We start from the raw sequence: 25,185 nt of genomic DNA, 5'->3' as shown, positions 1-25,185 counted from the left end.
CTTTCCTGAGTTGTGGGCGAGATTCAAACTTGGAGTTGCCGGGCTCGCAGCACAATTGCTCTTAACTGCTGTAGACACTGCTTCACCTCTTCTGAAACATACATTTGTGGCAAATTCACCAGGAGGGTGGTGGGGTGGAGTGGGCAAAAACAATCTGTGGTGCAGGGAGGGTTGTCTGTGCTCTTTCGCTGCCATTTTCCCTTGTAGGCGTGACTGCACTTGTGAGCGGCCTTGGTCTGCCTGCTTCAACGAGACCCTCGCCCAACCGCCTGTTGAATACCGTGGCTTGTTTCCAAGTTTACTCCATCTCCATGTTGTTTCTCCTTTCCCTCTGTCTCTGCCATGCTGCAGTGTTTGTTTTGTTGAGCCTCTGGCAATTCCACAGTCCCAACAATCCTGGGACGTTTGGAGTGGTGACGCAGTGGTTAACTCGCCGCGCTACAAACCCAGCGAGCTCGTTTGCCAGCCACGGGCTAACATCGGTGATGAATCGTCACGTATGAAAGGGTTCTGTACGGCTGCCCCTTTAAACTACCAACCTGCGCTGACCAGCATAGTGGAGTGTGGTTAAACACCTTGCGTGACCAGCATGGCATGGGGAAGCCCTTCGTCCAGCAGTGGATTGACAAAAGGGCTGTAAATGAACAAATCCAGACTGATGTCTGCAAGTCCTGCCATCTCGGTATGGAGGGAAGGTGGCATGTACATAATTCTTTAATCATGTGGAAACCATCTGTGGGAGTCTGAACCTTACAGCATGGTGAATGCATTTTACAATATTTTCATCATCGATCATGGTTAATCCACTGCTGGATGAAGGTCGTCGCAAGCCTCTACCATTTACTGAGGTCCCGCAATGTAGCAGTGTAACAAACCGCCCAATACATGCACACGAACTAAATTCATCGCTCCATCTCTTCGGCGGGCGTCATCCTCGGATCCATTAAATCCCTTTGCATCTCTGCCCGCATTGTACCTGGCCCGTGTGTGTAGTTTAATTCATAGCGGCAGGCACCGATAAGAAGGGTTTGTGGTGGTGCGGGACCACGCGCGTAAAACATATGGGAAGGGCACAGCACCAGGAGTGCCGCCACACTGCGTACCTATACCCTCTTAAGGGTCGCGGATATGCTGTCTCACCCCCTTCAAGCTCTGCTGGAGGGGTCGTTGGTTCTAACAAAGTCACGGGGATCACGAGTTGCGGCAATTGTGTTGGAGCTTGCTGTGCATTCCAGCTGGGACACAGCTGTGGTCAGGGAAGCGGTGGTTGGGATTGCGCTGGCGCACACCACATGCAAAACACACCGCACACCACCCACGTGCATGATGGAACATCTCAATGAAAAGGGTGTCCGCAAATCTGAGCCTTTTCCCCATATCTGTCTGTACCCCAGTCCCCAGTGAGTCTATGAGACACTGTCCAGACACTCCTGTAAATGCAGCTGATGAGCCTTCAGATATTTTCCTAAAATAAAAAAAACTTTTTTGACTGTACTCTACCCCTATGCTCCCACATGTAGCAACATTATTTGTTGTACGCTACCCCTATGCTCACACACACGTGTCCTCCCCCCACCTTCACCATCCCACGATGACTAACGTGACGCACAGTGAAATAACCCCTACCTTCATGGCGTGCCAAGACACTCATCCAGCAGTGGATTTTGGCCCAGTTTATCGAACCCTTAATATTAGTTGTGATGTCTACTAGGCTGTGTATTGGACATCTCTTTCCGGGTGTTGGAAATGTATATGTGACCACCAGCAGGAGAGGTTTGCTTTCTGACTACGGTAATCCTTAACTGATAAAATAGATAAGCAAGCAATACATCTGTCTGCACATAATCCTCAAATGGTTGCTTCCAGGTAATGGCTGATATGGTGCAAGCCACTGATAAGCTTTCCATAATTGGCTTAGAGCTGGTCTTGATTAAAAATCTACCTTCTAAGCTGGACCAAAGAGATTCGTTTACATTTGGCAGACGAGAGGCAAACACGGGCTGCTAATGGATAACGTTTGATGTCTGTGTGCTGCATAGAATACTTTTCCAGGTGTGAGTGTTTGATCCTGTGTTGCTGAAACTCTTGAGCCCAGAGGTGCCTATTCTAAATATACAAGAGCCTTTGTTCTGCTGTTAAGTTAACACAACCCCATGGGTGGATGAGTGGCCCCTGCAGTGGTTGAGTGGTGGGGGTTACATCCGATGCCGTGTCGGTACCAACCACCTCTGGAATACTAAAATAGACAAGCAGCCAATAAGTCTGCTGCATATCTGTTTCTGAACTTTTTAAAAATTACACATCCCATCATCTTCCCTCTTGGCCACCTGTGAGTGCATTATTTGGAATGGGTTTCTGTCTGACAAGCATGACTCTGCAGAAGGAAGAACAGTCACTGCATGGTATATGCATGTGCGATGGAACCCCGATACGCAGATGCCAAGATATAGGTGCGCTGCGCTTTATGTACAAACATAACTCTTTTAGTGGAGCGCATATACGTGATGGATTGGGGTTGGTGGCACAGTGGTTGACACACTTCCCTATGAATCCAGCCACGTGAGTTTCATTCCGGACTGTGGGTAATACATCAGTTGAGTGATGTATTAAATTATCTTGGAGACGCCTTTCACCACCACACAGGAACCAGTGTGGCCATACACTCATCATGGCCAACCTGGTGTCGGGAATTATGGATCCAGCTGTGGGGTGACCAGTGTGTACGTTATGATTATTCATCATCATCATCGTAATATTTGATCTCTTCACTTGTATAGTTTGGGACCTTGCGTATTGTGGTGTTTCATGTAAACGTTTAAGGAATAGCAAAGGAGACCAGTTTGCAGATTTTTTTTCAGCCATTTTCCTTTATATAAAATTCAGGTGGTGGTGCTGTCATTTCAAAATATTCATATGCTTTCATGAACATGCATCTATCGTAATTTACATTTATGATATGGACTACTTTAATTGCATATTTAGTTGCTTTTGAAGTGTTTAAATTGCCTGTAAGTTATATAAAAGGTGAACTGTCGGCCTCCTTAAAAGTGGGCGGTTCTCCTACTGCTGGATGAACGCCTCAACCATTTTGCTAAGTTTTTTTTACCATACTTCACCACACTGGTCTATGGCTTGCTGAATAGAGATGGGTGGAGTGCTTAGGACATCACTCGCCACTAACGTTAACTAGCTATGGGCCGGGAGTCGAACTCGGTCACCAGGTCCGTAGCTCTGTGCGCTAACCACACCACCACTGCTGCCCTCATCATCCTACTTGGGGCAATAAATATAATGATTCAATGCCGGTTCCCACGTTCTGTTTCTCAGTGTCCCTCCACCTATACACAACATGCCGCCTCTACACATTTGCCCGTGTTTGATATTTGGTACAAATGAAAACCAGGCCACGGTGTGGGTTCTGAGAAGCCACACGGATAATTGCATCTCACCGTGTGGGCTTGTAGTCAAGGAGCTGGTGGGGGTGGCGGGCTTGTGTGGTACTGTGCTGTGTTTGCTCATTGCAAAGGTGGTGGGGGGCGGAGGTCTTGCCATGGCCTGAGATGCGCCGTGTTCAGATGTGCTCAGATTGCAGCCATTTCCACCTATTTTTACAAGTGAATATTTAAGCAGTTCGGCAGCAAGCCTGCCTTTGCCCTTTAGGCAACAGTAAAGGCTGAAGCGGTGGGGAGGTTTGGAGGGGACCAGAACAAACTAGCAAGCAGCTCAACCTTTCCATGGGAGGGCAGGTTAATGTTCACACTCCATTAACTGCCCTCTCCGTGGAGAATGTGAGTTAATGAGTAGCACCCGTTTACAGCTGAGCATAGGTTACGATGCCTAAAGGTGTGTGGGGAAAGGAGTCCTGAGCGCGGGGCTCTGGGGGGCATTGTCTCTCTCGCCATGGCCGTGATCACGTCCCATAGTGGCCTCCCTCGGACGGGGACCGATGGGAGAGCCGCTGCTGTCCCCCGCACAATTTCTCGTGCATGGATCCTGCAGGAAAGAAAACTAGCACGCAAGCCTTCTCACGTTTGTTTTTAATCGCATTATAAAATGCGGGTGCGACCTTGGCCGGAGCTTGCCTTTTTGCAAAGCATGTTGCCCATTGGCAATCCATGCCACAGTGATATAATGTTTGTCAAGTACTATGTACATCTTTGAGAGAGTTCTCCATTATGCTGCGTCCCGTGTATGCGAACGGAGGAAAGCGTGGGGATGGATGTTGGGTGTGCCACTACCTACACCTACCAAATGAAAATCTTGGTATGTGGTTTTTAAATATAGCCTCCGGCTGCCTGGCCACTGTGTTCCAGAACTAACTGGACACAGCCACTCCTGTAGGTGGAGGGGCCTTGAGGGTGTTCTTTCTCTCTCTCACAATTCACCTGATCCATTGTGTGTGGCCGCAGTCTGCTCGCTGTTATCTCTGCGAGTGTCACTGTGGTGAATTTGCTGATTTGACATTAATGTGCGTGGGGAGCGGTGGTGCAATGGTTAGCGTTCTGCACTACAAACCCAACACTGATTATTATCTGAACCGGTCCTGGGTCTCCCCTTGGTCGACTCGGCCTCAAATGGATACCTGATGCGATGTGTAAACCTCGCCACTGAGTAGACAAAGGCGGTCAAGCGTGATGATGTCCACACCACCCCCTTGTACACTTTGTACAGGGGAACTTTCTTAATGTCATTATTAGTGTCTGTATTTTTTTATTTGACATGTGTATTAGAGAGAAAGGGTTGGTGTATGCATGTGTGTATTTGAACAGTTCTGAGTGAATGGAGAGTCGGGTGCCTAAACAGCACTTGCCCCAACAGTTTGTGGAGATGACTAGGTGGGGGGGGATGTATGTTCGTCTTTGTGTATTTGAGCAACTCCAAGTGTGTGTGTGCATGTAATTGAATGTCTGTGTGTGTGCACGGTGTTTATTTAAACATCTGCGAGTTTGAGAGAGTGGATGTGAAATAGAATATTTCTAGGAGTGCTTGCATGGTTTTGTGTAAAGGGAGTATTGGTGTGCATTTATGAATGGTTGGTATTTTTAAAACTCTTGTATGTAAACATGTTTATGCATGTGGTGTGGAATTGCAAATATCTGTGACATTGAAATGTATATACTGTATTAGTTAGTGTCTGGTGTGTATATCAAAAACTTGTATGTAGAGTTTAACTTGTCTGTCTGTACGTGTGCCGGTTCCCACTCGCAGTTAACATAAATGGCGAATATTTCAATGGGTCCTGAGCCTCCCCTAGGTAGACTCGGCCATAAATGAGCACCCGGTGCTGTGTGTAAACGTCTCAACTGGGGAGACAAAGGCGACCCAACACTTGGTAGTAGCCACCCCACCCCCTCGTGTGGCGTGCCGGCCTTCGTAGATGCTTGCTAACACCACTTGCCCCAACAGTGAGTTGAAGTCTAAGGGGGATATTTAACTTTGGTGTGTAAGAGAAAGTGTGCGTGTTTTGTTTTATATAACTGAGTGTTTGAGTGAACCTCTATGCGAGTGTGCTTCCGTGGTTTTGTGCCGTTCATACAATGCCTGTGCCCCTGTCTGGTGTGTGGCCGTGAATGTTGATTCGCCTCTGCGTTGTTATAGTCTTGGGGGACATTGTTAATGCGGCCGCCACTCCTTGTAGTTAGTTTTGACCTTGAAATGCAGCATGGCCTCCATGACCCTCCTTGTGACGTCCCAGAACCGGATTTGAAAAAAAAATAACAAAAAAATGGAATGTAAAAGAAGGGTAATGCAGAAAGTAAGAGGGCGACAAAGTTTCTTGTAAAATGACCTTCAAGTTTAGCGTGTGAATGTCATCGCCCAAAGCTGGCAGGGAATCCCGTTGGTTGGCGGGGAAAGGGGCATGGCCTCGCCTCTCTTTCGTTGCGATGGGATTGGCTGGTGGGTTTGGCTTCTGGCTTAAAGTCCTGTGAGCTTCACTGAAGCTCTTGTTCTGGCTGGAGAGGCTGTGAGCAGCAGGCACAGCAACCCCCCCAAGTACACGTGCGTCTGCTCGGGCACCTTCCTCGGCCTAACCATGGGGCGTGGGGTGAGTGCTCCCGCGGATGATGATGATGATTATGATGGTAACCATATCCTTGCTGTAATGCCATTTATTTAACTGTTTAAAGTTTACTGGCTTGAACTCGTGTAAGCTCATTTGACCAAATATTATATTGCAACAAAAGTAAAGTTCTGTAGATGTGCATAGTGTGGATGTATGACAAGTCGTTAATGAAGTTGTACTGTATTGTAAGCTTTTGGTCACTTGTTTAAGTATTGTTTGAACAGGTGAATCAAGAAAAGTGTAGTAAATGCTTGGGACATAAATGAAGATAATTGTGATCGCAGTGTTCATAATATTACCGTGTGCCATCGCGGGTTCTAACAAATCACTTAAGTGAAGTTTAAGATTTCGATTTAAAGCTTTCGTGACTGCAGGGATTCATCTTCTTGGTTCTTTCGGTAAAGTCACGTAACTTTACCGAAAGAACCAAGAAGATGAAGTTTAAGAGGCTGAAAGTGAGAGGAGATGGGTAGATGTGGTAGGAATGGCCACACGGAGATGGGAAGAGAGGGACGCACCTGCGATTGGCTGACGGGAGCCGTAAACCGGTCTCTGCGCAGAGCTGGAATAGTGCCGGGTGACGCTGTAGTCGGTTGAACACCGTTCGTAACTACGGGGTCAGCTTGGCGGGATCTAATGTAGTGCCAATCACGGGTGAGTGGAGGAGAATTACAAATGGGGTAACGGCAGGGACAGGTTACGGGGAGGGGCGCCCAGCCGTGGGTTTAAGTGATGTGAACAAAGTATGTTCTGTAACTTCAGAATGGAAAATTCCAATTTGGCTCTGGTGTAGTGGGGGGAAGCTGTGACGATGTGGTGTGTGTGCACATGGCTTAGCATTTGCTTGTTGTACTTCCTGGCTCTGGCCAAACACAATGACTCAGGTTGTGTGTAATCTGGGTTTTGTTCTTCGTTTTGCTGGGAGCAAACCAGTAGTCCTCTAGCCTTGGCTGTTTGAGGCTGGTGTTTGTTTTAGCGTGCACATGGGATTATCATCCCACAATGGGGTCCCACACTGTACGTGTGCGCAAGTCTGATTGGATCTGCGTGTTGTGGTGGGTTGCTCTCGGGCTTGTGGAAAACAAACCAAAATGTCCTTTGAAATTTGAATCCAGCTGTGGTGGGGTTTTTTCTTGTTATTGGATGGGAAAGATTCTGAACCGTTCCAAGTTTATTAAATGCTGTCTTCGCTTGTATGAAATACGTGCCCGACCTTTGAAGCACTCTATTACGTTGAATACCGGTTTAATCGGCTATATTGTACTTAACCGACTTTGTTTTAGAAGTTTTCTTTAGCGGTCGTTTTAACTCTCAACCCTATATCAAATCCCGCTGCTGGGTGAAGACCTTCCCTTGTCAATGTGGACATTGGCATTCTTTGACCAAAGTGGTTATTGTGGTTTGGTGAAATTTGCTTGGGGCGCGGGGGGGTCCACCATTTATCACTCTTGTCACAGATGTTAAAATTTGGCTGGGAATTGAACGCAGGTTTCTTGGATTCATAGCGCAATGCCACTAACCGCTGGCCTCACGTTCTCCACCCGCTTAAAAATAATACGGGCAAGAAAATTGCTCTGTCTGCACTATCCAACATGTGTGTTGCTTGTTGCATTCGTCAGCGGTTTGCGACACACGGGAGGATGGTGTGGGAGGGTGCTGTGCTAGTTGTGGGTTTTGGCCAAAAAACGACCCCATGTGTCTGAACAATTGAGTGCGATGTCACCTGTGTGCAATGTCGACCAAACTTTTGGAGTTTTTTTGTTCTCCCTATTTGCCTCTGCCTTTCCTCCCCATTTCATTTTTTTTGTGTGCACAAAGACTCCATAAGTGTGAGGTGATGTCACGTTGACCTTGCATCGATGGGAATTTGTTCTTGAGGGTCCTGCTAGCATTTTTGGACTTCGTGTACCGAGTTGTACAAAGTTCAGCTTTAACAACTAATGATTATCTTATCCCTGAAGAGCTGAGGGCATGGTGTGCTTGAGAGTAGTGTGAGTCCAAGGAGGTATTTTTCATCCTTGTGCAGAGTTAATGGCATGCAGAGGCTGATAAGGGGTTCCCCTTTTGTCCCTTGCGAGTCCTTCCCCAGGGGGTGAACGCCTTGTGCTGCTGGTGGACACCTCGTGGTTGTGTGCACGGAGTTTAATATATTAGTTCAAGATACTAGTGTAAATGAGTGCCCTGGTTGGGTGTGATTTCAATGTGGTTGTTGGTGTGGTGACGAACTTAATGGTATGTTATCTGTGCCCAAGTTTCTTAAATGCCCTCTCCACCTCTGTCCACTGCTGTATATATGGGACTCACAGTTGATCAGCAGGTCGCCTGGAGTTGGGTAAAGTGGGTTGCACCCACCTCATCCAAGACCAGTATTGAAAAAGATAAGGCCAATTTACCCTCTCTCTCAGAGTTCCTCTGTGGCGCGCCCTCTAGTGGATGCCAGCACGAGCAAGCAATTGCAGGGATTTTGTATCACTTGTGGTGTGCTCGTTGGTCAGCTGTGTAAGAGATATTCAAACGTCTCTCTTACCTGAAGGACGACGGTGGATTGCGGAGCGGGATCTCGCAAATCCCGGGGTCGGCGAGGCTGTTGCGCTCCCTCGCATGTCGGCATGCGACCAAGCATCTCGCTCGCTTGGTCTAGTCGGGACACTGTCGCTGATGTCTGTTGCTCGTTTGTGCGTGTTGCCGTGCGCGCGTGTGTGCCTGCAGTATGGGAAGGATGACGTTCCCAACAAGGTTGAGAAGAAGAGCAAGAAAGACCGTAAGCTGGAGAAGAAGAGCAACATGGATGACTTGAAGAAGGAGGTTTCCCTGGTAAGGCTGCCTGCCATCCTCCATGCCATCGGCCACCTTCCACTGCCCCCCCCTTCCCTTCTCTCACCTCCAGACCCACCATGTGTCGATGTCTTAAACTAGGCCACTTGTGATTTGGCGATTCATGTAACTCCCACGTGTGTGAATGCTGTGTGGTTGTGGATGGCTTTGTCACTGTTTAGCTTATGCGTGTGGTCAAAGTAGCAAGTAAATTTCCACTCTGCTCAGTGCTTCATTAAATTTGCCCCAGATGGGCATAAACGAGTGATGTGGGGGCAGTCTGTTCGTTGCACGGGGTTTTCAGTCGCTGTTTACAACCGTCAGCAAGGGACATGCTTATGAATTGTTCAGTTACCTTTTATAATTACGAAGTAAGTGCGAACAAAATATGTGGGAGGGAGTGGCAGGAGTAGGGGGGGGGGGGCTTTCACTGGGTCGTTGTATATAATCCCATGCCTTCATTAAAATCTGACTAGAGGTGCCTTTTACTCCGGTATCAATTACAACTAACAACCCCAGTGACTCATGCACAATACTGCCGCCTTATTGCCCTTGGAGCTGAAAGGCCGAGTTTTAAAAACTTTCTCAATCTCCGAGGGGGTGCGTGACGGACTTGTTGCGCAAGCGTGGGCTCAAGTAATAGTTTGACACTTGCGCATTAGCGTTGGTGTTTTCCCTCAATATTGACTTTCTTGTTTTGGGATTACTCCCAGCTTGTTGACCCTTTTTATATCTCTTGCGCGTAATAGGGCTCTTCGTGTTAACTATATCAGAAGCGTTCCGTTTAACCAACTTACTTTACCGTCGGGCAGGCCCACGTGCTTTGCTTGTTTGGTCGCGAGCCATACCGCTCCAGGGGCAGGAATGAACCATTGTGGCATGTTAAAACTAGTTGTGCGGTGAAACCCGCCCCGTACATCCGCTGGGCTACCCATCCACCCGGCATTTACTACATTCGTTTGGCACTTAAATGAATACCACGCGATCCGGTTACATTTTGTATGAACTTTTTTCACACCGTACGTAGCCAACCGTACTAATTGGAGGTGCAGGGGGGAAGGACGACAAACTAAACGTAAAAAACAGTTCTAAAAAAAATTAGATTTCAATTTCGAAATCGATTAGCAACACGAGTTTTCCCTATCTAGATTCAAATGGACATGCCTCCAGCAGATTCCTAATATCGGAAGGAAGAGCGTATCCAGATAGCGCACAACATAGATGTGAGTTCCACTGCTAGCAGCGGTTGGGTGACGGCACATCTCATGGCTGTGCAGGTCTCCTAGCAGAGCGGCAGCAGTGCAGTTTGAGCCCTGGTGGAGTGTGGCTGCAACGGGCCTGCACGAGCTAAATATATTTTGGCAACAATGTCCATGTGACTGTCTCCCCCCCCCCCCCCCCCCCACCTCGATTGTCCACTGCCACTGACACCATGTTGTTTTTCTGACCCGACTCGTCTCCTATGTTTCCTCTACATGTGGTGTAAATGTTATTAAAATATACATCTCTATTAACAAAATAGAATGGCTATCACTTATCTATTTCTTTATTTCCGGTGAGTCCGTGTTGAACAAACTGAAAAGAGCAATAGCCGTTTAATGTGGTTGAACAATCTGCAGTGACGGAGCGTTGACGCTCCGTGGGTACGGAGCGTGCCACTGTCGCCTCCTCGATGTTTAGTTCTGCTCGACGCGCTTCCCTCGTCTTTGATCGCTTCGGGCAGCCGTGTCTCTTAACGCCGCACCGCGTGCGCGCGTGGTGACCCCTGCCGAGCTGCGCACTAACGAAGCCCTCCCCTCCCCCTGTCTGTGCCCTGCACATGCGAACCGATGCCTCCCTTCTCCTCCTACTTGGTGCTGCTCCCGGTTTCCTGGCTCCTCCACCTGTTTCCTAACTTCTCCTGTGGGGGGAAAAAACCTCCCGCTGCTCAACGCGGGCGGCAACCGCGCTACTACGCTCCTTTCTCCCGTGCCCCCCCCCCACCTCTCCCATAACTTGCGCTCACTCGCCCTGACTCATGCAATAAATCCCTCTGCTCGTCTGCCCTTTCACACACAACATCTCTGTCACCCTCCACCCCACCCTCTCCGTCTTGTCCTCATCGCTCGTCACTTTCCTGTTTGCGTCAAACCACCTCCTGCCTGCATCTCCACGTCGCCGTCTATCTCACTCACCCCCCCCCCCCCATCTTTATCGCACCCTCCGATCTGTGTAACCCACAACTCGCGCTCACAACGCGCCTCTCATTCCTCTCATCTTCCCATGGGATTGCCCATGCATGGATGCTTGGGGTCATTTTCCATGGTTCGGGGGGGTGGGAGGTTAGACTGAGCACAAGATGTCTGTGGAGGAAGTCTGCCGTAAGAACGGCACGGACCCCGTGCAGGTCTGTGCTGCCCGGTGCGCCGCATGCTGAGTGTCCCGTGTTGTTGTTTTCTGTTCGCTTTTTAAGGACGATCATAAGTTGTCGTTAGACGAACTGCACCGCAAGTACGGGACGGATCTGAGCCGTGTAAGTACTCGGGGAATGGGGTGAGCGGCACCGAAACACGACCATTCGCACGCACCGCGCACATCACGGAGGAGAAGCTCTGTGTGCGTCATGCGCACGGGCACGGCGCGCGAACGCGCTTGCCGTTGGATCGCCTGGTTATTTTCCAAAGTTGCAACTCAGCCTGGGGGTGCTTCCCTTGACACACGCAGTTTTTTCCCTGCTGTGGCGTCGGTAATGGGGCTGTCGCGCACGTGGTCATAATTGACTCCCGAGCTCACACGACCACGCAAAAGAGGCGTGCGCGCGTACGCCAACGGCCGGAGGGCCGCGTGCGTCGATGGATCCCGGTGGAGAGCCAGCGGCGCGCGATATGAGGTGAGCCGGGCGGCTTAGCGGTTCACGAACAAGCGAGGCGATTGTTTGAATTTAATTAAAGGTGACGCTGCGGCGCTCTCGCATTCTACCTTCCACTCGGCCACGTTTGAGCTCCGCTTAAAGTCAGGGGTCACGTGTCATTGGCAGCTACAAAACATGCCTTGTTTCCTTTATAAAATTATTTACGTAAACATTGTGATTTGGAGACATGCGCGCTCGATGAAAGAGCCTTCCTTGATTTGTTTTTGCGGCGTTTACATATTTGGTGCGATGGTTATCGTTGATAGAAATCTTCTTTTCCACACGTGCACGCCATGTTTTCCTCGTGTAGGTCTTATGTAACCAGTACAGGCAGTTTTTCCATTCACAATTGTTGTGTGGGCCATGCTGGAGCATTATGTTGAGAAGCATAAATAAACAAATGCCATTCTCTATCCACATTTGCATGAAAGTTGCTCCAGTCTGTTAGCCTATTGCCCTTGCAGACAAATATTACCAAGCAGCCATATGTTGAAGCAATCCGATGCTGGACCGGCTTGGTCCTTCCAGATTCTGGTAACTTTTAACAATCTCCTTGGTGGGTCCAAAAAGCTAATGGGTTGATGAACAAACAAAATATTTTTACTTGGGTGCAGACGCAGAACAGAGTTCTGCTTGCATATGCTTTTACAAGTAGGTACCGTGTGTTTATTTGTGTGCGTCGTGTGTATGTGCTCGTGTGCGTGCGGGCTACCGCTGCTTCCTCCGTGTCCCCTCGCCCGTGTCTCAGGGCCTGACGAACGTGCGAGCCGCGGAGATCCTGGCTCGAGACGGCCCCAACTCCCTGACCCCTCCCCCGACCACCCCAGAGTGGGTCAAGTTCTGCAAGCAGCTGTTTGGGGGCTTCTCGCTGCTGCTGTGGATGGGAGCCATCCTGTGCTTCCTGGCCTACGGCATCCAGGCCGCCACTGAAGACGAGCCCTCCAACGACAACGTGAGTTCGCCGCTCTGCTGAAGGAAGCTCTCGTGGGCGCTGGCATGCGACGTGTGTCGTTCTTTTTGCCGCCTGCCGAAGTGGACTGGCCCGGGTGGGAGCTTAACGGCCGTGACGTTTCACGTGGGCCCCTGCGATAGCGCGTTTTGACAACTCGTTTTTGGAGGCTCTCGCTCACGATCCCAGTGGCCGCCCTGGTTATTGCTCCGTGTGGTTTTTTTGTACCTCGCCAAACGTGTACCAGTTAAAAACCATGCAGCAACATTGCCCCCTCTTGGCAGGACAGCTCGTGGGTGAAGTCCAAAGTGCCTTCTCCAATAGCCTCGTGTGATAAGAATGGCAGGAATAGCAGTTGTACCTTATACTAATCATTTGTGTGTGTGTGTGCAGCTGTACCTGGGGGTGGTGCTGTCGGCCGTGGTGATCATCACCGGCTGCTTCTCCTACTACCAGGAGAACAAGAGCTCCCGCATCATGGACTCCTTCAAGAACATGGTCCCACAGGTAAATAAATGTGACACCCACCCCCCACCTGGGTCGTGTGTTATTGCATAGGCGTCTGCCTATGGTCTTTGATGGTACCTTATTCAAGGTACATTTTATTCATCATCGGTCAAAGTCGATCCACTTGCTGGATGATGGCCACCCCAAGTTGTCACCAGTTCTCAGCCCTGTCATGTAACAATTCACCTACAAACGAGCCGATTTTTTTCACCTTTTCTCCATCTCCGAGCGGGCATTGCCTCATTTGGTTGCCACTCCGTCCATTTGTCCTACCTGAGCCCATTTGCTTTCCCTATCAGTGAAAATTCTGCATTTGAGCATACGCTGTGTTCCCTATGAAATGCTTTCCCCTTTCAGTCTCGTAATCCCAAGTGTTGCGCCCACGCTTTCCTTTGCGCACTTTGAGTTGTTTTTTAACAAGCACGTTAAACGTGCACTTTTGTAAAAGAGTGCAACGTTGGCACGAAAGGCGACGTGTCGCGTTAAGTCTGTGACGCGTGGCCGCCCCCCCACCCCCTGCAGCAAGCGCTGGTGATCCGCGAGGGCGAGAAGACGCAGCTGAACGCGGAGCTGGTGGTGCTGGGGGACCTGGTGGAGATCAAGGGAGGGGATCGCATCCCCGCGGACCTGCGCGTTGTCTCGTCGCATGGCTGCAAGGTACGCTGGGAGAGCGCCGGGAGCACCAGAGTGGACCACCGGCTCGCTTCGATGCCCACCGTCCACCGGTCGCTTAGTTCATAGTTTCTTATGCTTATATTTATATAGCGCGTTATTCCGTGGTGCTCATCTTAACAATTTGCAACTGGCTAAATAACCCAGACGTTGATTTGTAACTGTTGTTGCCATTTCAAAAAGTTTTTTGCTCTTTTTGAGTTGCGAGGTTCGTTCAGCTGCCACTGTGCTAGAATCACACCTCTAATAAGCCATGCTGGGGTCGAACCTCGGCTCCTACCAACGACTGCACAAGAGAACCTGCCGTGGCTCCCGCCTCATTCTGTGCACCCCTTTTGACATTGCTCTACAGATAAAGCATTCGGCACTTGTTTAACGATTCCATAAAAACTGATTTAAAACGGAGTCTGTAAAGTGTAGTCTGTCGTCTTGGCTCGAGTGATTCATTTGCTGCCGAAAAAAAAAACCTCACGTTAAATTTGTTCTATACTTAAATTGGCGAAATTGCAGCTGGTGAGGATTACAAGTTTCCGTTTGGTGACCCCTGCTCAGCTGTGCTCCCAGTGGCAGAGCGGGGTGGAAAAAGTGCCCCCCCCTTCCATGTGGAGCAGAGGTCACTTGAAGAGATCCCCTAAACAGCAGCAGTTCTGTGGTGGTCCGCTTCCGTGGGTCGTCCTCTATGACAAGAAGGGGCTGCACTGCTCTGCGAGAGGCCTGAATGGGTTCTTCGTCTCACGCCGTGACGCCTCCCGGCACAATCGGAATCACAATTGTGAAAAATATATTTTTTTATGGAAGAATAAACAACCACCGCGCGCCGATGTCTGTAGGGATGAGACTTTTCGCCGCGGCGTGTCTCACCCGGTCGCCGTTCCCTCGCGTGCTACCCGCAGGTCGACAATTCCTCGCTCACCGGAGAGTCTGAGCCTCAGAGCCGCTCCCCCGACTTCACGCACGACAACCCGCTGGAAACTCGCAACATCGCCTTCTTTTCCACCAACTGCGTCGAGGGTGAGTGTCGTGTGCGCACAGCACGGCTAGAGGGGGTGCGTCTGCCGAGTGCATCACCGTCCACCTCTCCTTTTAACCTGTTATGCACTCCCTCGGCATTGTTTCAATAGACATTGAGTCGACGTAGCTCGCTACGTGATCCCGATACGAGGCGAAGGGTGGATTGTAGTGGCATGACCATGAGTTGTTGGAATGCTGTGGTGACTGGGGCGTCTGGTTGTGCTGCAGGCACCGCTCGTGGGATCGTCATCAACACCGGTGACCGCACGGTCATGGGCCGTATCGCCACGCTGGCCTCCGGGCTCGAGGGCGGCCGCACTCCCATCAACATCGAGATCGAGCACTTCATTCACATCATCACCGGCGTGGCCGTCTTCCTCGGCGTCTCCTTCTTCGTCCTGTCGCTCATCCTCGGATACAGCTGGCTGGAGGCCGTCATCTTCCTCATCGGCATTATCGTGGCCAACGTGCCCGAGGGTCTGCTGGCCACCGTCACCGTGAGTTTTTAAGAGACCGCTGCGTTGCCAGCCCTCCCCGTCTCCTCGTTTGTCACCAGTGGGCGGTGACCCGGCCCGAGTGGTTGGCGTGTTCGCCGCTCGCTGCAAATATTCATGATTCGAGCCCAGCGGCCGCCCTGGTTATTTCTGCCATTGTGTAGTAACCATAAATATACCCACCGTCTTCACGGTGGAAGTTATGTGAAAGAGCTGCCATTGTAGGCTCGCATCGTGATCTATATTTGCCAAATTATATGGAATTACTCGGACGTTACTTAATTGGTAAACACCACGTAGCAACATTGCCCCCTACTGGAAGACTTCTAAACACCCATTTTCAGGCCGATGCTGCGTGGTGGACCTTTTGCTGCAGAGCCATCTGCTACTGGGAGCTCGCCTTGGCTAGACTGCAGCAGGGCATCGGAATGGTGGAGATGAAATGTAGTGAAAGATGTGATGTAATGCGAATACTTTGACTGCAGAGGAGAATCTTTTCTAAATGCACACGTGCGTGCACTCGCAGGTCTGCCTGACGCTGACGGCCAAGCGCATGGCTAAGAAGAACTGCCTGGTGAAGAACTTGGAGGCTGTGGAGACGCTGGGCTCCACCTCCACCATCTGCTCCGACAAGACGGGCACCCTCACGCAGAACCGCATGACGGTGGCGCACATGTGGTTCGACAACCAGATCCACGAGGCGGACACCACGGAGGACCAGTCCGGTGAGAGAGCGCGCGCGAGCTCCGTACGCGGGGTGCAGGGCGCCGTCGCGACGTGGCCGCACCGCCGTGCCCGGGCGCGAGTGACGCGCACACTGTCTCGGTAGCACGTCCCCGGAGGACTTGTGAGCCCACGGGATGTTGGGGGAATGCGGCGGAGTGGAGGTGCGAGAGATTTGCTCAACCGATGCCTCCACTCTGCGGTCCGTCGCGTTTCTTCTCTGATCTGCCAGGTGGTCGTGAGTGATTGGTTTCGGCCCAGTCACCGATGACTGTGCTAAGAAATTTGGTTTTAATTTCCGGAGAATAAAAAAATATTGATTTTTCTTGAATGCAACAGGCGGTGCTCTTCGTGGAAGAACGGATGGGGAAATGCTGCCCCCTGCTGCTTGAACCGAGGGTCAATTTGAAGGGATCTCGGAAGTAATTCCTTTTACATCAGCTCCTGTAATGCGAAGGGTTTAAACCGCTGTGCGGGAGTCCGAATGCATTCCTCGTGACACAAGCACCAATAGCACAAATTGGGATGAATCCGGTGTGGAAATGCGAGCGCCCCGTTGACGTTTGCTCTTGGGGTTGTGCCCTCGCGACAGGAACGGCGTTCGACAAGAGCTCGCCGACGTGGACCGCCCTGGCGCGTGTGGCGGCGCTGTGCAACCGCGCCGTGTTCCAGGCGGGCCAGGATAGCGTGCCCGTGCTCAAGGTGGGTGGCCCCCCCCACCCCCTTTTCAATGCTCGTCTGATCCGTTGCATGCGACGTCGGCTGCACGGCTCCGATTCTGGTTATTTATCCAACGCAGCAGCAGTGCCGGGCTGGCCCGGCGCAGGCCCTGGTACGGCTCGGTCGTGCGGTGGAAAAGACTCGACAAGAGTGACGCGCTAACGACGCGTCATTTAATTTTCCTTGACAGCGCGATGTGGCCGGTGACGCGTCCGAGTCTGCGCTGCTCAAGTGCATCGAGCTGTGCGTTGGCAACGTGCGCGACATGCGTGACAGGAACAAGAAGATATCCGAGATCCCCTTCAACTCCACCAACAAGTACCAGGTAGGGGCACTGCCTACTCTCACACTCCCCCTGACTCTCCCTCCCCGCTTTTCATTTGCCATTGCAAGTGATCGTACGTAAAGAGAAACATCCTCAATTGACGGTCGAGACAAGTGTGAGAGCACTACCCTTTGGTGCCAAGCCCCTAAGAGTCCTTCCTGGCAAAACCTGCGAGCGTGTCCCCGAGTCTCGACATTACCGGTTAATCTGTGGCCGCCCCCTTGGCCTCCTCTGCACGTGAGAGCCCTGTGAGCGGTCTGCCAAGGGGAAGCAACGAGGAGATGTTTCCAAAGTGCCGTTCCCATATCGTGCAGGTAGCGAGGCTCGTTGTTGCCGACGGTGGATGTAGGCGCCTCGGTGTGCATTGTTAACATGCGTGTGTGTGCGCGCGTGCGTCAGCTGTCCATCCACGAGACCGAGGACGCCAGCGACCCGCGCTACCTGCTGGTCATGAAGGGCGCCCCGGAGCGCATCCTCGACCGCTGCTCCTCCATCATCATCCAGGGCAAAGAGCAGCCTCTGGACGAGGAGCTGAAGGAGGCCTTCCAGAACGCCTACCTGGAGCTGGGAGGGCTGGGCTGAGCGCGTGCTGGGTGAGTTGAGGGCTTGCACTTGGTGTGTGTGTGTGCATGTTTCGGGGAAGGGGTCGTGTGCGGTGAATGGGAAGAGCTGTGATCGCTGAGATACTCGTACGGCCTCGCTAGGTAGGGTGCACGGGCAGCGTCAGCGTGAGGCCACATGCCCCGCAAGTCTGTTAGGGCTATCCAGGGGATAATTGTCTTGTTGCGTCTCCCCTCCGAATTGTGTCGTTCCTTCCCTTGTCCCCCACTACCGCAGGATTCTGCCAGTTGTACCTGCCCATCGACCAGTACCCCAAGGGCTTTGCCTTCGACACGGACGACGTGAACTTCACCACCGACAACCTGTGCTTCACCGGACTCATCTCCATGATTGATCCTCCCCGTGCCGCCGTGCCTGACGCCGTGGGGAAGTGCCGCTCCGCCGGCATCAAGGTGTGGCTTTGCGCCGTGTAATCGAGCGTTAACCCCCCCCCACTCCATTTGTGCAGGTTGCATATTATATATGTTGGAGAGAGGGGGGTGGGGGTAAGTCATCCCACCCTGGGGGGAGGCCGGGTGCCGGGATGACCACCGTTTGTAAACGGGGGGCCTGGCTAAACGAGTACTCGCAACGCAATCGATTACAACTCTTGAAATAATCAACCTCGAGTCGATCAATTTGCCCACTCGTCCCAACTCGCGTGTCAATCGACCGGTTTGGCTCCGTGCCGGTGGTCGGTGTGCGTGGTTTTCATCGTGTTTCTAACAATGGCACCTCGTGTTGCGGCCAGGTCATCATGGTCACCGGTGACCATCCCATCACAGCCAAGGCCATCGCCAAGGGGGTGGGCATCATCTCCGAGGGCAACGAGACGGTGGAGGACATCGCGGCGCGACTCAACATCCCCGTGAGCCAGGTCAACCCCAGGTGAGCGTGGCGGCTCAGCGTTCACTCGCTGGTGAGCGTGCGGTTGCCCGTCGCTGTGGGGAGCGGTGGTGCAGTGGTTGGCGCGCTGCGCTACGAACCCAGCGACCAGAGTTGGATCCCCGCTCATGACCAACACTAGTGACAATTACCTGAAACGGTCCTGGGCCTCTCCTAAGTCGGGTCGGCCTCAAATGAGTCGCTGGTGCGTTGTGTACATGTCGCCACTTGGGAGACAGAGCCGGCCCGGTGTGGTGTTGGCCACCCACCCCCTAGTTTGCCGTGGCCGTACCGGCCTTCATCGATGCTCGCTAACAGCATGTGCCCCAAAAGTCTGTTAAGGTTATAACTGGGGGTTTTTGTTTTTGGTTCGTGTCGGTCGGTAATTTAATATCTAGACTTGAGACTTCGAAAGTTGGGAGATGCATGCTCTGTCAACCACGTGCTGATGCTCTGCCTCCATCCTGCCCTGTGCTGCTCCTGCTGCTGTGTATTGGTGCTGCCCTCTGCTGTGTGACGACGCTTTGTTGTGCTGCGCTCTCGTCCTTCTGTGCCGCGCAGAGACGCGAAGGCGTGCGTGGTGCACGGCTCGGACCTGAAGGACATGACGGACATTCAGCTGGACGACATCCTGAAGAACCACACGGAGATCGTGTTTGCTCGCACCTCCCCCCAGCAGAAGCTCATCATCGTGGAGGGCTGTCAAAGACAGGTGCTCACACACACACAGACGCGCTGGCAGACGGGTGCGTGTACACTCGCACACTGCACTGCCTCAAGCAGAACCAAACCCTCTGGCACCGACGGCCGTGTCAAGCGGATGGTCCTGGCATTTGTTTGACGTGTGTGTGCCCGCGCGTGTCTCTCTCCATGTCTGCCTGCAGGGTGCGATTGTGGCCGTGACGGGAGACGGTGTGAACGACTCGCCTGCGCTCAAGAAGGCCGATATCGGCATCGCCATGGGTATCGCGGGCTCTGATGTGTCCAAGCAGGCGGCCGACATGATCCTGCTCGATGACAACTTTGCCTCCATCGTCACCGGCGTAGAGGAGGGTGAGTGACGGTGCAAATTTCATCACCGCCACTTCCATGATCTGCTTTGCCACTGGCGATACCGGCCGTCATGCTGTGTCTTGTCGTTAGATGTTGGGTGGCTCTCCGGCAATCGTCTGCGGGGTGGAGAGAGGCTGCTCCTGTGCACGGTTAGCTACGTACGGTGCGAAAGAAGTTCTACCTACAGAGTGGGGCCAATTCCAGCGCTGACCGTTGTTTGTGTTTCAGGACGACTGATCTTCGACAACCTCAAGAAGTCGATCGCGTACACGCTGACGAGTAACATCCCCGAGATCACGCCCTTCCTCTTCTTCATCCTGTGCAACATCCCCCTCCCGCTGGGCACCGTCACAATCCTGTGCATCGACCTGGGCACCGACATGGTGAGCAGTGGCCCCCGCGGCGCCAGCGCGCACGGCAGCGCATCTCGACGCCAGCGGTGGCATCTTGGCATCTCCGGAGCTGCGCGGACATTGAATCCCGACCCCGGAGCCCGACCCTAACCGCGACGCGTTTGACGTGATGATGCAGGTGCCCGCCATCTCCCTGGCGTACGAGGCGGCGGAGAGCGACATCATGAAGCGGCAGCCGAGGAACGCGCGCGTCGACAAACTGGTGAACGAGCGGCTAATCAGCATCGCCTACGGGCAGATCGGTACGCGGGCACATGACCCCATCTTCCACGCGACGCACACGGACACCGCTATCTACCTACGAGCACAGTGACCGTACTGCAGAGTACATCTTGATGGGGTACTGAGTGCCTGCCATCTATCTCCCCAAAGGGGACCCCTTTTACCCACCATTTCATGTCCATCATACCAACTTTGATCAACAATTACCATTTGTGGTTAGGGGTGGGGACCCTTGTGCAGTTGGTAAGGAAGCTATAATCGTCAGCTACCGGACAACGGCAGCGCAGATGGGCGAGGGAGTCGTCGTCCGCTCTTCACCACAGACGGCAGCTCTCATGTTCATGTCCTGGTTGAGAGGGCGGCACCCTGGCTTACCGAGGTTTAGCTGTGCGGCTCCCAACTCCTGTACCTACGCGGGCAGCTCGGGCATCGCCTGCAGATTTCCCCGTGGTTCCGTGACCCTGATGGAAGTCTCTTGGGTGCTCGCAGTCTCGTCTTGGCAGCTACTGATGTTGCTCTCAGAGTCACGCAATTGCAGGGCTGCACCTTTGCTTTTGTCATTGCTGATCTCTAACTGTGCGTGTGTTTGGCCCCAGGCATGATCCAGGCCCTGGGAGGGTTCTTCTCCTACTTTGTGATCCTGGCTGAGAACGGGTTCCTGCCTTGGAACCTCATTGGCATCCGAATCAACTGGGATGACAAATCTCTCAATGACTTGGAGGACAGCTACGGCCAGGAATGGGTAAGTGTCGTCGTCATCGTAATTATCCATACCCATTCACGTGCAGTGTTCTGTCTGTGACGTGAAGAGTAAGTTGTGTGCATACATTGGCCGTCTGTTACGATTTCACTAAGAGTTGAGTGATATAAACACTGCACATCAGATGGAAAGAGTCCCAGATAACTCTTGAGGCCTCTTTGAAGATGCCAACAAATTGTGGTTTTGTAAAGCGTCTAAATATAACGACCCTCGAGACACTCGTGTGCTGGCAAGGTGCCACGTACACATTGCGTGCTTGTGTTTGCGCGCCCGCGTGTTCCAGACGTACGAGCAGCGCAAGATCGTGGAGTACACCTGCCACACCTCGTTCTTCGTGAGCATCGTCGTGGTGCAGTGGGCCGATCTCATCATCTGCAAGACGAGACGCAACTCCGTGTTCCAGCAGGGCATGAAGTGAGTGCCGCCTCGGCTCTCGCGCGGACGCTCGTAAACGCGGCGCTCCTTCGTGCGACCGCACCACCGTCATCGCGATTGGTCGATTAACGAAGTCGCGCGGCCTGTCCATCGTCAAGCGGCCGTGAGGGAGGCCCCCTGCTGACGGCTGCTCTGTCACCCTCCCAGGAACAAGGTGCTGATATTTGGGCTGTTTGAGGAGACCGCCCTGGCCGCCTTCCTCTCCTACTGCCCGGGCATGGACGTGGCCCTGCGCATGTACCCGCTCAAGTGAGGGCCAACCCACTCGCTCGCTCACTCACTCGCTCGTCTGTTCATAAGCCAGTGTTGTACCTTTCATCATCAACCATGGTCAATCCACTGCTGGATGAATGCCTCGCCAATCAGTCTCCATCTTCCATGAACCTACGATGTAATGACCCACCACGCACCCTCGACATGACCACGTTTCCTTGGCTCCATCTCTTTGCTAGACGTCCCCTGGCCGCGTTCCATTCTTTAGCCGCCACTCTGTCGATATTTCTCGCCACCATCTCTTCTCACCATGACGTGTCCTGCCAAACACCACATTGCTATTTGTAGCAGTTTGCATGATGTCATTAACCTGGGTGTATGTTCTCTTGAGCGATGCGTTCCCTCTTTCTGTCTCATTGTCATTCTTGGCACGAATCTCTCCGTGCTTCTAGACGCACTTTTCCATTTCTGTTGCACTCTGGTTTTGTTAATGCTCGTATTTTTCTGACCGGTGTCATAACAGGAAGCGCGCAGCGAGTTGCACCTTTTTACTTGTAGAAACGCAGAGGATGTGTGCACACCTCACAATCACGTGTGTGTGTGTGCAGGCCGAGTTGGTGGTTCTGCGCCTTCCCCTACAGTCTCCTCATCTTCGTGTACGACGAGGTGCGCAAATTCATCCTTAGGCGCCATCCTGGAGGTGAGTTCACACAGCGAGGGCCTCGCCACATTCCCAGACTGCGGTCGTGTTTTGCCTCCTGCAGAGAAGAATAGGTGCTGGGGCGGGTGGGGGGGTCTCACAGTGGTCGGCGCACTGCGCAAAGAACTTTCCAACTTGAGTCTGATTGCCAGCCACGACCGACCATCGGTGGGGAGTGATGGCTGAACAGATTATGCCCCTCCCCCACTCTTCTTACCTATCTGTTCATGACTGTCATGGTGAAATGGGCAAAACCAATCCCCACGACTGGGGAGAGCCCCTTTATTTGTGGTGCTTCCAAAAGGGGGCCGCCCATAATTTGATAACGAGGTCAGGTGTCGGGCAGCCTGCTGGTGTCGCGGCTCTGCCTCGTTGCACTCCCTTGGCAGGCGTTGTCCCCCTGTGTGTGACTGTGCGGCCGTGTGTTTGTCTTTGTCTTGTGGGGAGCGGTAGTGTAGCGGTTAGCGCGCTGCGCTATGAACCTGGAGACCCGGGTTCGATTCCCGCTCACGGCCAACACCAGTGGCGATTATCTGAACCGGTCCTGGGCCTCCCCTAGGTCGACTCGGCCTGAAATGAGTACCCGGTGCGGTGTGTAAACATCGCCACTGGGGAGACAAAGGCGGGTCGGGCTTGGTGCTGGCCACCCACCGCCTCGTGTACCATTCCGGCCTTCATAGGTAGCTCGCTAACAGCACTTGCCCCTACAGTCTGTTAAGGCTACACGGAGATCTTTGATCTTTGTGTGTTTGTCTTTGTCTTGTGTGTGCCTGCAGGTTGGGTGGAGAGGGAGACGTACTACTAGACGACGCAACCGCCACCCCCAGCCCCCTACACCCTGCAAGGGCCATGCCCCAGCGCTCCACTCACTAAATGTGTCAATTGCCAAACTAACATTAAACGTTTGTTTATTAAATACTGTAAACCTGCCTTCAGTAGCTGAATTCATTGTTAACGTGTTTATATAGAGTTTTTAAAATACAGTGCCGTGGGGTCGTATTCTGCTTTGTCATGTGCAAGTCGAAATATGAATTGAGAAAATAAAATCGTCAACAGGTTTACAGTATTGCAGCTGCCAATTTATAGAGCCCCTTGCCTTTAAAGAAGCATCGATTGGACAGGAGCCATGGACCGATCGTGGCTTGTAGGACCCAACCCGGTGGCTTTGACTCTGTGCTCAACAGGGTCAGTCACTCCCATCACAAACAGAGTGAGAGAGAGAGGAGCTGCATGTGAACCAGACCCTCGTGCCCTGCACTTATGTCGTGTGGTAACTGTGCCGTCGTGTGTGCGTGACCGTCACTTCGTGGGGCTGCGAGCGACTGGCAGCGGGACCCATCTTCGCGCAAACTGTCATCAATTTGCGTGGGGATGGGGGGAGGGGTGGGGGTGGGCCGTTCAAAAAGTGTGCCCCTGAGTTCATAAGAAAAAGTCTTGATCTTGCATTGAGTATTATGGACTCGTCCTGGAAAGCTGAGGGGGGCGCCAGATGGGTGGTGCTGCCTTGCGTGCGAAGTCTGTGGATGACGCCAATACAGTGGAACTAAAAAGTGGCACCATGCGTCTGGCCGCCTTTTGTTGTTTCCACGGACCATTTGCTGCCCCCCACCTAGTTTATTCGGTGGTATTGTGTTGAACATTTCAAGTAATAAAATACAAAACCGTTCATCCCACGATGTTGTTTAGTCCGCTAGTGAGCTGTCTGTGAGTTAAGTGGCCACATTTGTGCCATTTTTTAAAACCCCGTGTGTCCGTTTCTACACAAGGAGGGAGCGCGTGTGCCTTGGCTTCACAGTCAGCTCTTGACCGGCGTAGCTCCCACTCACAGCTGTTAGCCCACGTGGCCTACAGCTGCTGTGCGTGCACGCATCACGTGCTCGCGTTCCTCTGTGCGCTGGCGCGGCCACGTGGCCGGCGCGAACGCAGAGTGGTCAACGTTCGAAAAGCGCACACAGCCTTGGGAAGCCGAGCGCGCACGCGTGCCGTGTACCTTCCAACGCATGTACAACACACACTTGGTGTGAATCGGCCGTTTTTAACAAATTTTAATACATATCGTGGTAGTAGATTGGTACAGCAAAGTTTTTATCAAAACGTGCATGGAATCTTGTCTGTTCACTGTCTTCCTTAATATTTATTAATAAAGGTTGCAACCATTGCTCAGTGCAATGCTGTTTGTGTCGTCAGCGCCTCGTGGTCCTGTTGGTCATTGCAGATGCGTGTGTGCAGGCAACAACGGAGAGGAGGAAAACGCGAGATGAGGTGGCCAAGTTGACAAATGTCACGTGGCTCTCCCTCTGGCTGAGGGTTATTTTAGAGCAACGATTGAAAATCCCCTAGGGCCCACGACTTGATGGTTGTTCAACTTGGGTGCTGATGCCACAAGGCCTACAAAACTGCATCGCGACCGTGCGCATGGAATATTTCGCATGAGGCCCCCACACCTCGAGGCCATGCCTCGTGAACGGCACAGCTGAGATGGAACAGGACCGGGCCTCTGTGTGGATGTCGCCGGCTTTCCTCCACTCGCACAATAACTTGAGCTGGAAGTGGGAGAGCGCTCGGCTTGAAGGAGGCGTGAACCATCGAGGGCGACGGAGAAGAGGACGTGAGGTTGGTCCCTGTGGCCTTCGCGCTGCACGGTGACCTTAGAGCAGCAGTAATGTGTTGGAGAAACTACACTTTTTATTTTATCCGGTTCAAGTTCAAGTTCATTTATTAGGTATAGCCCTGTG

At 52.4% G+C, this 25,185-nt stretch overlaps 1 protein-coding gene across 1 annotated transcript in view; it reads left to right on the top strand.

The window, feature by feature from the left end:
* The window catches only part of LOC133342122 (sodium/potassium-transporting ATPase subunit alpha-3-like), a 40,282-nt gene extending 15,674 nt beyond the window's left edge, over positions 1-24,608 (top strand). The window contains 23 exon segments of the mRNA XM_061551069.1: positions 8,774-8,878; positions 11,331-11,390; positions 12,517-12,720; positions 13,111-13,224; positions 13,747-13,881; positions 14,790-14,907; positions 15,136-15,404; positions 15,928-16,126; positions 16,717-16,826; positions 17,035-17,169; positions 17,569-17,748; positions 17,750-17,762; positions 18,007-18,182; positions 18,521-18,657; positions 19,216-19,366; positions 19,539-19,707; positions 19,936-20,090; positions 20,239-20,362; positions 20,939-21,084; positions 21,386-21,516; positions 21,685-21,786; positions 22,359-22,450; positions 23,227-24,608. Of these exon segments, the coding sequence (XP_061407053.1) occupies positions 8,774-8,878; positions 11,331-11,390; positions 12,517-12,720; positions 13,111-13,224; positions 13,747-13,881; positions 14,790-14,907; positions 15,136-15,404; positions 15,928-16,126; positions 16,717-16,826; positions 17,035-17,169; positions 17,569-17,748; positions 17,750-17,762; positions 18,007-18,182; positions 18,521-18,657; positions 19,216-19,366; positions 19,539-19,707; positions 19,936-20,090; positions 20,239-20,362; positions 20,939-21,084; positions 21,386-21,516; positions 21,685-21,786; positions 22,359-22,450; positions 23,227-23,255 (3,054 nt within the window). The 3' untranslated portion in view covers positions 23,256-24,608.
* The last annotated feature ends 577 nt before the right edge of the window (positions 24,609-25,185 follow it).

This window comes from Lethenteron reissneri, chromosome 13, assembly GCF_015708825.2.
Source record: "Lethenteron reissneri isolate LAM-NWPU_2019-01 chromosome 13, ASM1570882v1, whole genome shotgun sequence".
Lineage (NCBI taxonomy): Eukaryota > Metazoa > Chordata > Hyperoartia > Petromyzontiformes > Petromyzontidae > Lethenteron > Lethenteron reissneri.
The sequence above is the reverse complement of the archived record's forward strand: the minus strand, read 5'-3'. Positions and strand labels throughout refer to the sequence as shown.